Source organism: Euleptes europaea, chromosome 8, assembly GCF_029931775.1.
Source record: "Euleptes europaea isolate rEulEur1 chromosome 8, rEulEur1.hap1, whole genome shotgun sequence".
Taxonomy (NCBI): domain Eukaryota; kingdom Metazoa; phylum Chordata; class Lepidosauria; order Squamata; family Sphaerodactylidae; genus Euleptes; species Euleptes europaea.
The window spans coordinates 10,755,082-10,771,110 of NC_079319.1; the positions used below are offsets into that span (position 1 = coordinate 10,755,082).

Consider the following 16,029-nt stretch of genomic DNA (forward strand, 5'->3'; position numbering starts at 1 on the left):
CCAGCCGAGGTAACCCCCCGCCCAGCCCTCAATCTGGGCTAGTGAGGCATGGCTCGGCCCGACCAAGTATCTGGCCCTCATAACAATTGAGTTCTACACCCCTTTTCTAGATTTTGCTTGGTCTGATACAGCTACACACAACACTTGTCTACTTTGGGGGATGCCATGAATGCACATGAAGCTGCCTTCTACTGAATCAGACCCTTGGTCCATCAAAGTCAGTATTGTTTACTCAGACTGGCAGTGGCTCTCCAGGGTCTCAGGTAGAGGTCATTCACATCACCTACTTGCCTAGCCCCTTTAACTGGGGATGCCAGGGATTGAACCTGGGACTTTCTGCATGCCAAGAAGATGCTCTACCATTGAGCCACAGCCCCTCCCCAAAACAAAGGTGTGTTGGCACTTCCTTGCACCTTCATGAATACTTGATGCTGCCTTATACTGAATCAGACCCTTGATCCATCCAAGTCAGCACTGTCTACTCAAACCGGCAGTGGCTCTACAGGGTCTCAGGCAGGGGTCTTTCACATCACCTACCTGCCTAGTCCCTTAAACTGGAGATGCTTGGGATTGAACCTGGGACCTTCTGCATGCCAAACAGATGCTGTACCACTGAGCTATGGCCATCTATCCCAGAGACTCCTGTGATATAGTGGCTTGAAGTCAAATGGCTATTTGCATTAGGAAAAAATCATCTGAGGCCCCACTAAACTCAATGGTTAACCTGATGCCACGGAGCTTTGCTCGGTTATCATGCCGATCGATAAGGTTATGCAGGATTTCCAGGACCAGTTGGCGTAGCTCACAGTCATCCATGAGGGAAGGAGACAGCAAAGGATCCAGAAAAGGAGGTGGAAGAGCGGCAGAAATAGTCTTAGCACTGTATCCAGTAGTCACCTGGTAGGCATCAAAAAGAAGGTCTGAAGCAAACCCAAGAAATCTTTCAGCCACATCCCACAACCAAGTATCTTGCTCTGTGCACACAGAAAAAAAACCCAGCAGCTCTCATAAACAATGTAAGAGCTAATCCAGCCTTACAAATAGGATTGCCCACTTCAGGTTGGGAAATACCTGGAGATGTTGGCGGCGGAGCCTGAGGAGGGTGGGGTTTGGAGAGGGGAGGGACTTCAATGCCACAGAGTCCATTTGCCAAAGTGGCCATTTTCTCCAGGGGAACTGATCTCTGTCGCCTGGAGATCAGTTGTAATAGCGGGAAATCTCCAGCTAGTACCTGAGGGTTGGCAACCCTACTTCCTTGGGAGGTGGTGGGTTTTGTATCTTACCATCCTGACTCCCATCTTTGCAACATTCCTCCCACCTTCAGATTGGGATATAAGTAGGGTTGCCAGGACTCTCTTCACCACTGGAGGTTGGCAACCCTACTTACAAATAAGTCCAGAAGAGTTACAAGCCTCCAAAGCTGTTTACTAATCCAGCAGCTAACAATAACGTGAATTCTGTTGTAGGAACCCCAGTGCTGTAGATAAGGTTGCCAACCTCCAGGTACTAGCTGGAGATCTCCTGCTATTACAACCGATCCCCAGCCGATAGAGATCAGTTCCCCTGGATAAAATGGCTCCTTTGGCAATTGGATTCTATGGCATTGAAGAGGGTGGCGAAGAGGGACCTGGCAACCCTAGCTGCAGAACGAGCGAGGGGGGAGGAAGATGCCCGTCTTTAAGGGTTTCTGAAGGTAACAATGGAGGCAAGAAGTTGCAGCCATGTAAGTTTTGTGGTTGCGGACTGGCCAGCAAGTGCGGTGAGCAAATCAGCACTAAGACAGCAACCTCCTGCCTCCACTATAGCCTCCTGATGGTTACCTATAGGTGCATAATTCACCCACCATACTCAGTGGTCCCAGTGGCAGCAGTAGGTGGTTCTGGCCAGGAAGCCATTGTACATACCTTTGGCTGCACGTAGCCACAATAAAGAAATAAAAATAATAATAATAAGAGTTGGCTTTTATATGCTGACTTTCACTACCACTTAAGGAAGAATCAAACTGGCTTGCAATCACCTTCCTTTCCCCTCCCCACAACAGACACCCTGGGAGGTAGGTGGGGCTGAGAGAGTGTGACTAGCCCAAGGTCACCCAGCTGGCTTCATGTGGAGGAGTGGGGAAACAAATCCAGTTCACCAGATTAGCCTCCACTGCTCAAGGCAATCCCAGGCAGCATTGGGAGGCGAAGACGTTTTGGAAGCAACTTCCAGTTTTGAAACAGGAAGCGGAATCATGACAACCTAAAAATTTCAAAGATTTCAAAGATTTTGCCTAGAGCATCACAATGGGCCTTTATGTTCTGAAATAGGAAGTGACTTTTCTGTGCTGCTTTCCTCTCCCATTTTCATTCCATTTCTCCTCTGAGCGAGGGTGAAAGACAGGGAGAGCCTCCAGTAAGGGGAAGCCCTACCTATGGAGAAGGCAAATTTCCCATAATATGTAACAATTGCCAGTTCTAACTGTTGAACATGTCAGAAAATCTCTCCCCCCACTCTCAGGAAAATCTCCATACTAGAAGTCTTACCATAAGCAATGACCTCAGCAGCATAATCTGGAACCGCCTGGTTCCCAAATCACTAAAAACAAAGGGGAGAAATTGCAAAGGTTGAGTGGATATTTCTCACAATAAAAAAATAATAACAGGTATACAGATGGGGGACAACACTAAAAAGCATTCTTTCTGGCAATACTGACATGCAAGGTAGGATATGGAGACTCAGAGCAGACAGCAAAAGTCCAAGTGTGGACATCTTTCCTCTGCCCCATTTCTCCCTTCTCCGAAGCTGCTATTTGACCCACTGGAGAACATATACAAATAGACGTCTGTCTCTTTTCCCCAGCAGAGCAAAAAGCAGCTTGGTTGGGGCAACTTAGATCAGGAAATTGGCATCTGGGGGTTGGCCACTGTGTAAGATAATGCTGGACTAGATAGATAGTTCAATTGTGGCACTCCCTGCCCCAGGATGTGGTGATGGCTGCCAACTTGGAAGGCTTGAAGAGGGGAGTGGACATGTTCATGGAGGAGAGGGCTATCCATGGCTACTAATCAAAATAAATACATCATGATGCAGACCAATTCTCGTCTGGATCAGAGGAGCATTCCCATTATCTTAGGTGCTGTGGAACACAGGCAGGATGGTGCTGCTGCAGTTGTCTTGTTTGGGGGCACAAACTGGAGGCACCTGGTTGACCACTGTGTGAACAGACTGCTGGACTTGGTGGACCTTGGTTTGATCTAGCACAGCCTTTCTTATGTTTTGATATTTAGAGACAAGCTTCCCCTGAATATGGAGGTTCCATTATGCTCCTCTGGTGTACACATTAAAGAAGATAAATGGGATGATAAAATATTCTGGGTAAGCAAGCCTAATTGTATCTGAAAATAAAGTCACAGGATTCTACTGTTCCTCTGGCACCGATGGAAAGTAAGATCCAGCCCAGTGGAAAATTTTCAAAAATATCACTACTGATCTTTTGCATTTGTCAAAGTCTAGCAGACTCCCCCCCCCCCCCCCGCACACACACTGTTTCTTGCTGGGTTCATTTTACACCCTTAGGACAAAATTAATCTGAATTAATTCACTGTCATTTTTCTCGGCACAGCTCTGTCCCTTGTTCTGAAACTCAATTAGTACAGAACAATTCTGAATTATTCAGCTACTTTAGAAGAAGCGCCCACATAGACCCAACTCCGCCAAGGAAGAGACCTTTTTCTGAAACCCACAGAATCAATGGAGCCTTAAGTAAAGAGACTTTTACAACCTTGACTGACTGGAGAACTATTTTTACAGACAACTGAAGCTTTTTCCAGGCACCGTAGAAGTTGGTTAGGGCCTGTTCTGTGGATTGATGGTTTCCTCATGAATTATTGTGGAGGCTGTTCAATTGGTTAAGCAACCATGAGGCTTAAGGCAGGAAAAATACAGGCATAAAACAGCCTAATGAGTCATCTGTCGTAAATAATACATATATTCTTTTTTAAAGACGTACATAAGAACATAAGAAAAGCCCTGCTGGATCAGACCAAGGCCCATCAAGTCCAACAGTCCGTTGACACAGCGGCCAACCAGGTGCCTCTAGGAAGCCCACAAACAAGACAACCACAGCAGCATTATCCTGCCTGTGTTCCAAAGCACCTAATGTAATAGGCATGCTCCTCTGATCCTGGAGAGAATAGGTATGCATCATGATTAGGGTCTAAGGTTAGCAAGCTCCACCATGAAGTATCCATCCGTGGCCATGGTTCACACAAACCTGCTTACACAGGAGCTGACTTTTGTGCATACCACGGGGCACCCACCGAGTCTGCTATGCATTAGCAGCAAAACCATATATCTGTGAATTTCCCCCCATTACTTAGTTTCAGAAGGCAGCTGTGTTGGTCTGCAGTAGAAGATTCAAGTCCGGTAGTATCTTAGAGACCCAACAAGATTTTCGGGGTCTAAGCTTTCGAGAGTCAAAGCTCTGCTAGTTACAATACAATGTAATCAGAACAAACCTCAGCTGGCTGGTCTCCAGGGTGTGCAAGGTTGACCCCAGCACAGGGACTTTTCCCATTATGAACATCATGATCTCCGACCGCTGGTAATCTGGAAGGTTGCTTCCAAAGAACCCTGTGTGAAAAAAGAAAAGTTGTGCAAATAATAATAATAATTTAAAAAATCAATATCAAGGAACAATGCTTCTTTAAAAATAAAACTTCTCCCCGCCAGAGCTGAAGTGAAACTTCTCACAAACTACATTCATGGCCAACTTCAAAACGTTCAGTGCAAAAATCTTGCACCTTCATTTCAGTCATTTCATTATCATGGCTGGCTTCATGATAGAGGTCTGTAAAATTATGCTGGAAAAGACAGTCATGCTAGGAAAAGTTGAGGGCAGCAGGAAAAGAGGAAGACCCAACAAGAGATGGATGGACTCAATAAAGGAAGCCACAGTCTTCAATTTGCAAGATCTGAGCAAGGCTGTCAAAGATAGGACATTTTGGAGGACTTTCATTCATAGGGTCGCCATGAGTCGGAAGCGACTTGATGGCACTTAACACACACACACACACAAAATTATGCACAGTATGGAGAGTGGACAGGGAGAAGTTTTTTCCCTCTCTCATAATACTAGAACGTGGGGTCGTCTGCTGAAGCTGGAGGGTGAGAGATTCAAAGCAGATAAAAGGCAGTATTTCTTCACACAACGCACAGTTAAACTGTGGAACTCTCTGCCCCAGGTGATGTGGTGATGGCTGCCAACTTGGAAGGCTTGAAGAGGGGAGTGGACCTGTTCATGGAGGAGATGGCTATCCATGGCTATTAGTCAAAATAAATGGATACTAGTCATGATGCAGACCTATTCTCTTCAGGATCAGAGGAGCATGCCTATTATATTAGGTGCTGTGGAACAGGATGGTGCTGCTGCAGTCGTCTTGTTTGTGGGCTTGGTTGGCCATTGTGTGAACAGACTGCTGGACTTGATGGACCTTGGTCTGATCCAGCATGGCCTTTCTTATGTTCTCATGTCTATCACTATTAGACACCCTGTCACCAACAGCCATCGATTTCCTCAGTACCAGTCAGCATTTGGGGTGAAAGCAGTCTGCGATTCTGGCATTCTCTATTTGGATTTCAGGAGTTAGTATAGAAGGCAGGAGTCCATGCGAAATGAACTTCTGTACTTTTGATAGCCCAACTATTTCTCAAAATTACTCACCAATGGTCTGGATGATAGCATTCTGGACAATTCTCTCGTCATTGTCCTTGGCGTTTGTACTGAAAGAGACACTGTTCACCGAGCTACGCCGGGCACTTAATTCAAAATCAACACTGAAACGGAGATGCTTCAACAAGGTGTTGAAAACCTCTAAGACGGTCGGGCCTGCGGAGAAACCAAAAAGCAGTTACTGCTACTCTTTCATGTTTAAGTTGAATCAGAGGCAGTGGATGCGGGTGGCGGGGGGGAAAGTGTCTTGAGGTAAGGATCAAAGGAAGAACAAGTCTTCTAAGGAGCAGGTGTAGGGTAGTGATCAGAGTGATAGACCAGGATTGGAGAAGAAGAAGAAGTCGGTTTTTATACCCCCTTTTTCTTTACCTTTGAGGAGTCTCAAAGCAGTTTACAATCTCCTTTCCTTCCCCTCCCCACAACAGACATCTTGTGAGGTAGGTGGGGCTGAGAGAGTTCGGAGAGAACTGTGACTAGCCCAAGGTCACCCAACAGTTGTCTTCATGTTTAGGAGTGGGGAAACCAACCTGGTTCACCAGATTAGAGTCTGCCACTCATGTGGAAGAGTGGGTAATCAAACCCAGTTCTCCAGATTATAGACCACTGTTCTTAACCACTACACCACGCTGGCTCTCAAAACCTGGATCCATACCCTGACTCAGCAATCAATGTCACCCGGTGACCTTGGGCCAGTCAGTCAATTTGATATCACACAGGTTTATGTCCAGCATATCTCCCTGCAGATTTAAACTGCAGGTTTTTTATGACAGACAAAAATCTGAGTGATATCGAATCGAACACTAGAGGAAGCAAAATACATGTGGAGCAGGAAAAAAGCCCCTGAAAAAACAGGAACTGACAAGCAAGGAAAATAAGAATGTGGAAAAGAAGAAGAGTTGGTTTTTATATGCCAACTTTCTCTACCACTTAAGGAAGTATCAAACCGGCTTACAATCACCTTCCCTTCCCCTCCCCACAACAGACACCCTGTGAGGTAGGTGAGGCTGAGAGAGGTCTGTGACTAGTCCAAGGTCACCCAGCTGGCTTCATGTGTAGGAGTGAGGAAAGCAATCCTACTCGCCAGATCAGAGTCCACCGCTCAAACCACCGTTCTTAACCCCTACACCACTCTGGCTCCCTAGGAGGGCTATTGAGTTGGCAAAATGGGAAGAAAGAATCTTGGACATCACCTTTAGGAGCAAGGGCAGGATAAAAATAGGATTGTGCCTGCTTTCACACACATTGAATAATGCCCTTTCACTGCACTTCAGCGATCATTTGCAACTGGAAAATCCACTTGCAAATGATTGCTAAAGTGCACTGAAACTGCAGTATTCTGTTAGTTACTTTTTCTTTTTCTTATTTTGATCTTAGTGTGACATTGTTCAGGGCCGAATTGGCCATGTGAGCAATATCATTAAAGTAAAGTAAAGTAAAGTAAAGTAAAGTAAAGTAAAGTAAAGTAAAGTAAAGTAAAGAAACTGCATTATTCAACTTGTGTGAAAGCAGCCAGAGAGATAAGATGGTGGAGGTGGTGGGGAGTCAGTCAATGCACTGTGGCTTTATTTATATGTTCAGTCTATGAAACAGGAAGTACCAGTGTGGTGTAGTGGTTAAGAGTGGTGGTTTGGAGTGGTGGACTCTGATCTGGAGAACTGGGTTTGATTCCCCACTCCTCCACATGAGCGGCAGAGGCTAATCTGGTGAACTGGAATTGTTTCCCCACTTCTACACATGAAGCCAGCTGGGTGACCTTGGGCTAGTCACAGCTCTCTTAGAGGTCTCTCAGTCCCACCTATCTCAGAGGGTGTCTGTTGTGGGGAGGGGAAGGGAAGCTGATTGTAAGCCACTACAATCACTCTTTCTTCACCCAAGGATTGGATGGGAAAGAACCACATTGTTTATAACCCCAACCATGCACTTCTCCATTCAAGTACTACATAACTAGTGTGTAGGGTTGCCAGCTCCAAATAGGGAAATTCCTAGAGATTTGGTGGTGGAGCCTAGAGAGGGTGGGGTTTAGGGAGGGAAGGGATTTCAGTGGGATATACGGCTATGGAGTCCACCCTCCAAAGCAGACATTTTTCTCCTGAGGAACTGATCCCTGTGGTCTGGACATAAGTTGTAATCCCTGGAGATAAATCCTACTCGATGTGTGAGAAGTAGGGCTGTTGAAAAAAAAAATCGGTAAAGTTCGGCTTCGGAAAAATTCAGCCCTTTTAAATTCGGGACGTGCTGAAGTTGGAACTCCCCCGCTTCGGATCCCCGAAATTCGGGCGAGATCCGGAGTTCGGGGGAAAATTCGCCCCCCCGCGGGCCTTCAGGGGGCTTCCCTGAAGCCGGGCGGGGGGCTCTTTAAACAGATCTGCGCCTCCCAGCCGGGAGCCACAGATCTGTTTAAAGGGTCCCCCGCACGCCTTCAGCAAAGCCCCGTGAAGGCGCGTGGGGGGGAGCCGAACCCCAAATTTGCTGAATTTATTTCCCAAACACCCCGAAGTCGGGGAATTCGGCTCCCCCTGTTTTCCACCTATTTTGAATTCGGTTCTTCCTGAACCGGAAACCGCGAAATCGGGGGAAATTCGGCGGTTTTTCGGTTCAGGACGAACCAAATCGACAGCCCTAGTGAGCAGATCATAGGAAAACAGGTTCCAGGATGCTGCTGGATTGTAGCTTCATGTAGACCCCAGAGTTGCAGCTTTCTTGGCCAAACTCTCAGGGTTATTTTGGGTTGTTACAGTTAAAGAATGGAGACATCTTTCTTTTCGTTTTCTCAAAAGCTATCCAAAGATGTTGTTGGCTTTCAGCTATGATTGGTGATCTCCATTTATCAATGTCTTCTCCTAAACGACTCCCCCTTCAAACTAAATATTTCTGTTGGACCTCCAAAGCTAGGAGACTGTTTTCTGTGAAACAGCCGCCAAAGCAGATCTCCCCCACCCACCCCAGTCTGTGAAGTGTACACGAGGCTCTTGGCCTTCTCTCTCTGCCGTCTATTTCCTGTTTTGTAATGAGCCATTAATCATCCAGACCTGCCATTATAGCCTCAAGGATTTTCTGGACTTAAACACAACAAAACAAAAACCCATGAAACAGCAGTTTTGTCAATGTTGACTAGGTCAGCATTCTGTCGGAGCTTTCAATGAGGGATGTGGAAAAACCTTGCAGTATTTTTCCTCTGAGGCTGTTTTCACCTTCCCCCTAACTGGCACAATATGCTCAGGCTAATTTCTGCAGAAATCATGCACTCGTCTGTGGTCCTCTGAAGTGATCCCGGCTATTGCAAAGATATTGCACCTATTGCAAAGATACTGCGCCAGTCTCCTTACCGTTCATTGTTTGCACATGGGAACACTGATGAGCTATTGCACAGATATTGCGCCAGTTTCCTTATCGTTCATTGTTTGCACATTGGGAGCACTGATGAGCTATTTCACAGATATTGCGCATATTTCAGAGATAATGCACTTATTTCACAGATATTGCGCAAGTCTCCTAACGGTTCATTGTTTGCACTCCCATTAAGAGCACTGACCGCTATTGCACATCGTTTCGTACAGTAGCCATATCAGTCTATAGTAGTAGAAGAAACTTTGAGCCCAATAGCACCTTGAAGACCAACATTTCCCAGGGTTTAAGCTTTCGAGAGAGAAAGCTTGACTCACAAACACTTATACCCTGGAAAACATGGGTCTTTTCAGATGCTACAGAACCCAACTTTTGTTCAGGTGTTGCACAGGCTCCCCACTCAAAAGAGCATGAAAGGGACTTGTCTTCATTGCACAACTTCTTGCACAATGAAACGTGGGCTATTTCTTTCCTTTTCTCAGGGAGATCCAACAGTAAACGCATCACAATTTTATCCAGGCCTTCCTCCGAGGACCTGAACAGAAAAGGCTACAGCTGGAAGAGAAAGGGAAATGTCTAAACCCAGCAGTCGTTATTTAAAAGTCGTTATTTAAAAGTGCGACATTTCAAAGTCTTTCATTTCATGACGCCCACCTATGGACCCTTTGGCGGCAACAGCGACGGCTTGCAAAAGGGCTTGAATGATGCCTGCGCGAACCCGTGGGAAATCCCTTCTGCGAGCATCCAGGTGTCCCAGGATTTCCTGTATCACATGATGAGAATACTGCGCCTATAAATTAAAAGATGGCCTTAAATTAGAGAAGTATACACCTCTGCATGATGCCTACGAGGTCTGGGTCGGAAGCCTTTTCCCATTTGTGAGCGGAAGACACGCTCCCGCTCACGATCGTGAGAGGGAGGGCACAGATCAGGCATCTTGGCTAACTTCTGGGCATGGAGTAGGGGTCACTGGGAGTGTAAGGGGGGAGGTAGTTGTGAATTTCCTGCATTGTGCAGGGGGTTGGACTAGATGACCCTGGTGGTCCCCATGATTCTACGATTCTACTAGTTAGCAATCAGGCAACCAATGGGATTTTCAGCTGTTTGTAAAGTGCACGTATTCACAGGAAAAGGGTACTTGAAACCATCAGAAGTGGACTCTTCATATTATTGGTTAAATCTCAAATCAGTAAGCATATCATTCCACCTCCCCCCAAAAAAAACCCCACACGGGTTGTATCCTATAATGACATGACCTTTCTTCTGGCATAAGGAACTTTCTGGCACTTAGAGCGGTTCCTCAGTGGAACAGGCTTCCTCGGGAGGTGGTGGGCTCTTCTTCTTTGGAGGTTTTTAAGAGAGTGATAGAGTTGATGAGAAGAGCTGGTTTTTTATATGCCGACTTTCTCTCCCACTTAAGGCATAATCAAACTGGCTTGCAATCACCTTCTCCCTCCCCACAACAGACACCCTGTGAGGTAGGTGGGGCTGAGAGAGAGTCACCCAGCTGGCTTCATTTGTAGGAGTGGGGAAACAAATCCAGTTCACCAGATCAGACTCCACCGCTCCAAACCACCGCTCTTAACCATGGCAACATACAGAGGCTAGATGGCCATCTGTCAGCAATGCTGATTCGATCATGAAAGGGAGGGCAGGTGTCAGATAGGCTCTCTGTCAACCCCGGAATGAAACAAGATGGTTTTCCCCACAGACAAAAATGGAGTTTTTGCACTCCTTCCCTTCCCCTGTTTACACCCGATCTCCCTCCCAAGATCTACACCTCAATGGAGACCCGCCCGGGAAATCGCCGACCTGATACCGGGTCCCGCAAAACAATGACGGAGCCCGGGAAGATCAGCCAGTTAACGCACGCGTTTATTTTCTGTATGCGTTTGCTTAAGTACTTGCCGGTAGTTAAATTCTGTATTGTTTCTTTGTTTCTCAAACCTAATCTTCCCTATTGTATCTGCCCTATATATGTATCACTATTTCCCCATGCCTGTATTCTAGCCTTAAGTCTTTTACCTGCTGAAACCACTGACTTTCTGTAATAAACTTTTAACTCGCTGTACCGTCTGGAGAAAAGTTATTGCCAGGAACGCATTGAATTACTGAGGCCTGACAGCAGGAAGGGTTGCGTCAGTGTTTGCCTCTCATGGCCCTTTATTACATAGCCGGGTAATACCAATTGCCACTTTGGGGTCAGGAAGCAATTTTCCTCCAGGCCAGATTGGCCAGGGAGCCTGGAGGGTTTTTTTTGGCCATCTTCTGGGCATGAAATAGGGGTCACTGGGTGTGTGTAGGGGGAGGCAGTTGTGAATTCCCTGCATTGTGCAGGGGGTTGGATTAGATGACCCTGGTGGTCCCTTCCAACTCTATGATTCTAAGGAGTCACTGGAAGAGTCTCTTACCATCAGCTGAGGGATCCATGTACTGGTCACATTTATTTATCAATGCAAATATTTATATCCCACCTTTCCTAATGGCTGACTTACGACGACCCCGTAGGGTTTTCAAGGCAAGAGAGGTTGGGAGATGGCTTGCCATTGCCTGCCTCCACATCACAGACCTGGTATTCCTTGGAGGTCTCCCATCCAAATACTAGCCAGGGTTGGGGCTGAGAGTGTGTGACTGGCCCAAGGTCACCTAGCAAGCTTCCATGGCACAAGTGGGGATTTGTACTTGGGTTTACCAGGTCCTAGTCTGACACCTTAACCACTACATCACGCTGGCTCAGAATAAAACCCCAGATATGGCTCCCTCCTTCCCTCCACAAGAGATGCCTGCAGTCTATACACCATTAAAAGCCCTGGCAAATAACACTAGACTTGCAGCATTTCTAAAAGCACCTCCTCCATGAGCCCCTTCCAAAAAGAGGGAGGTATAATGGAAAAGCCCAGACTTGGATGGCCCAGGCTAACCTAATCTCGTTAGATCTCAGAAGCTAAGCAGGGTCGGCCCTGGTTTGTATTTGGATGGGAGATTGCCAAGGAAGTCTAGGGTCACTATGCAGAGGCAGACACTAGCAAACCACCTCAAAGCCTCTTGCCTTGAAAATCCCACAAGGGGTCGTCATAATTCGGCTGCAACTTGACAGCACTCTGCACCCCTTCAAATGCTTCGGAACGTGTGATGTGCTTGTGGCGCACATAGGGTTGCCAGGTCCCTCTTCACCACTGGCGGGCCTGAGGAGGGCGGAGTTTGGGGAGGGGAGGGACTTCAGTGCCATAGAGTCCAATTGTCGAAGTGGCCATTTTCTCTAGGTGAACTGATCTCTACCGGCTGGAGATAAGTTGTCATAGCAGGAGATCTCCACCTGCAGGTTGGCAACCCTAGGCGCACACCCCAGTCTCAACAAGGGCTGCCGTCTTTTGCATCCGCTGCGGTTTCCAAACGCATCCCAAGGGCAACCTCTCACCTTCCTTTAGATGCTGTAGTTATATATAGATTTGACTTGACCAATTTGGGGGAGAAATGGGGTCAGCCGAGGGCCCGCCTGGCTGTTAAGCGTCCATTGAAAGCCGAACGTATTGATTTGACTCTCCTCTGAAACCACTTGAGGGAAATGGCTCCTGGCCTCCTCTGGAGCCACAAACGGTCTGAGAGAAAAGAAGGCAGCCAAACTGCAGGTTCCTGAGCTTGTGTTAATGTCTGGAATTTTCCCACAAGGGCATGGGACCTGGGAGAGGTTTACTGCCGTCTACAATTTAAACAAGGGCTGAATAGAGAAGTGAATAAATGGCAAATGTAGGAAACAAAACATACCTGTATAGAATACATAATGATTTTGAAGCAGGAGACAGCAAATTCATTGGGATCCCAAAGTCTATGTTGGTCTAAATGCCTAATAAAAAAATAAAAATACAATAGATAAAGATTTCCTCAAAGGCTTTCCTTTGTAATTATCCTTGGAACAATGATAATCTAAAAATTCCCAAGGAGTTTCCCAGGAAGTCAGCAAAGCACAGACATAGAAATGCCGAGGACTCCATCATAAAGCCTGTTTTCTTAAACAAGCTACATGACGCAGGTAATTCCGTGCCCAGGGCTACAAAGTCCTCCACCCTCTCTTTTAAAATAATGGCTGCAAAAAAGGAGAAGAGGGAGGAGGAGGAGGAGAAGAGGGAGGAGGAGGAGGAGGAGGAGGAGAAGAAGGAGGAGAAGGAGGAGGAGAAGAAGGAGAAGGAGGAGAAGAAGGAGAAGAGGGAGGAGGAGAAGAAGAGGAAGAAGGAGGAGGAAGAGCAGCAGCAGAAGGAGGAGGAGGAGAGTTGGTTTTTATATGCCAACTTTCTCCATCACTTAAGGAAGAATCAAACCGGCTTACAATCACCTTCCCTTCCCCTCTCCAAAACAGACACCCTGTGAGGTAAGTGAGGCTGAGAGAGCTGTGACTAGTCCAAGGTCACCTAGTCACAGTTCTCTCCGAACTGTCTCAGTCCCACCTACCTCACAAGTTGTCTTTTGTGGGGTGGGGAAGGAGATTGTAAGCTGCTGTGAGACTCCTTAAAGAGTGGGGTATAAAAACCAACTCTTCTACTTCTCCAATCCTGGTCTAGCACTCTGATCACTACCCTACACTCTGCAATGGCTGTCAATGGAGGAGGGGGCGACCTCTTCCGAACCCCATAAAATCGGACCTCCTGACCCAATCTTCACCAAACTTTGGGGTTTGTGCAAGAACCATCCCTTCAAGCTACGCTGTGAATTGTGGGGGAGGGGGGAGTTCAACCTCGAAAAATGATCCCACCCAGAGCCGAATTTTTTCAGGAAACCTGGAAATAAGCTGAATGCCCATATTTACCAGTATGGGTAGTCTGCTTTTATCAGGTTTCCCGAAAAAAATCTGGCCCAATAAACCCGAATTCAAAATTTAACAAAAAATTTTTTTCCCCCAGCCCTAAACCCAACAAAAATTCCCATGCAAGGGGATCATCTATCCTGCCAAGAATAAAAATGGGGTGCAGGTGGTGGAGCTAAGTGCCTCCTCAGAAATTAGGGTTGCCAGCTCCAGATTGAGAAATACCTGGAGATTTTGGGGGTGGAGCCTGATGAGGGCAGAGTTTGGGGCTGGGCCTCAGCAGGGTACAATGCCATACAGTCCACCTTCCAAAGTGACCCTTTTCTCCAGGTGAACTCATCTCTATCGGCTGGAGATCAGTTGTAATAGTGGAGATCTCCAGCCACCACCTGGAGGCTGGCAACCCTATCAGAAATACAGGAAGGTTCCTTAGTCTTCAGGATGGCAGTGAATTTCTATGCCATCCCAACCTCCATACAGCACAGAGAACGAGGCAGTGAAATTCCCCCTTGGCCTCCTACTCACGCAAAAACTGGTCGGACAGCATGGTTCATGTTGCCGTAGGTCGCCCGGCCCAGCAGTTCACGGAAACAGTTCTCAGCCAGGACAGATGGGTTCTCCTCTTTTTCTCCCCCCAGGGAGGAAGGCGGGCAGGCTCGGCTGAAACAAAACCATTTGTCAAACCAATCATTTGATCAGCTACAGTTGTTATATTTCAGCTTCACTGCTGCTTCTCAGCAGCCCAGCAGTGCAATCTGATAACGTATGGCCACTTTAGGGTTGCCAAGTCCCTTCGGCAACCAGCGGGGGGTGGATGGACTTACTAACAGCAAGGGCATCTTGGCCATCTTCTGGGCATGAAGTGGGGGGTCACTGGGTGTGTGTGCGGGGGAGGTAGTTGTGAATTTCCTGCATTGTGCAGGGGGTTGGACTAGATGACCCTGGTGGTCCCTTCCAACTCTATGATGCTATGAGGAGAGGCATCGGCTGGCATTGCCAGCCACACCATTTCCACGCACACTGGAAGTGATGTCATCACATTGCCAGCGACACTTGGCTATTTGGGCAAAAACTTTATGGCAGAAGCTGTTTTTACCATAGAGTTTTCACCCAAATACCAGAGCATCCATGTCGCCAGCGATGCAATGAAGTTATTTCCGGTATGTGTCCGACACGGCACTGGCCTAGGCCTCTCCTCACTGTCAGTAAGTCCCCTTGCTGCCCAGCTGCTTGGTGGCAGGGGTAGAGAAGGAAAGTATCCCAAGGTGTGACTGAAATCTAACCCCTCCCAACCTGTTGCCAACATGTAGCCCATTTGTACTGTTCCATAGTGTTTCTTTCTTTTTCTTTTTGTACAAAACAATGAACTTTCAAGTAATAAAGAAAGGCATTTGTCACTTTCCCCTGCATTTTCGTGGGGAATAAACTCAGTCAGTGAATGAATACCTGAATACAGCCCCTTATTATGTACTGTGTTGAACTTCTAGGATTGGAGCATTGGACTCTGATCTGGAGAACTGGATTGGTTTCCCCACTCCTCCACATGAAGCCAGCTGGGTGACCTTGGGCAAGTCACAGCTCTCTTAGAGCTCTCTCAGCCCCACCTACCTCCCAGGGTGTCTGTTGTGGGGAGGGGAAGGGAAGGTGACTGTAAGCCGGTTTGATTCTCTCTTAAGTGGTAGAGAAAGTCGGCATATAAAAAACAACTCTTCTTCTTCTCTGACCAAAATATAATATAATATAATATAATATAATATAATATAATATAATATAATATAATATAATATAATATAATATAATATAATATAATACATTACATTACATAACATAACATAACATATATAAAGTTTTTCTGGTGCCAGAAATGACACCCAGCAGTTAACTGAGAAAGTGCAGAGGAAAGAAGCAAGGACAACCTTTCCTTCCGTTCAAACACAAGGTGTAACTTTCCTTTCAGACACCAGAAAAAATCAGACCAAAAACATCTTTTTTTGGGTGGAGGGGTTAAAATAAAGCAGAGGTTTTCCAGGAAAAAACAGGCCACTCAAGTCGGGTGACAGGAGAAATCCTCTATGTGAAAGCAGCCAAAGGGTGGATTCAGGAATAGTCACTTGAGGTCTCGACTGAGCTTTGACGATACTAGAGAACTGAACAGCATTGTGAGTTGGGTTTG

The 16,029-nt window shown here is 46.7% G+C and overlaps 1 protein-coding gene across 1 annotated transcript in view; it reads right to left on the reverse strand.

Annotated features, from left to right (window-relative positions):
• EFR3A (EFR3 homolog A) overlaps positions 1–16,029 on the reverse strand; it is a 59,760-nt gene that overhangs the window by 16,692 nt on the left and 27,039 nt on the right. Inside the window, exons 7-13 of the mRNA XM_056854119.1 lie at positions 14,382–14,516; positions 12,824–12,902; positions 9,713–9,848; positions 5,705–5,869; positions 4,500–4,614; positions 2,526–2,577; positions 725–897 (exon numbers count right to left, since the gene is read on the reverse strand). Of these exons, the coding sequence (XP_056710097.1) occupies positions 725–897; positions 2,526–2,577; positions 4,500–4,614; positions 5,705–5,869; positions 9,713–9,848; positions 12,824–12,902; positions 14,382–14,516 (855 nt within the window). The remainder of the gene's footprint in view (positions 1–724; positions 898–2,525; positions 2,578–4,499; positions 4,615–5,704; positions 5,870–9,712; positions 9,849–12,823; positions 12,903–14,381; positions 14,517–16,029) is intronic.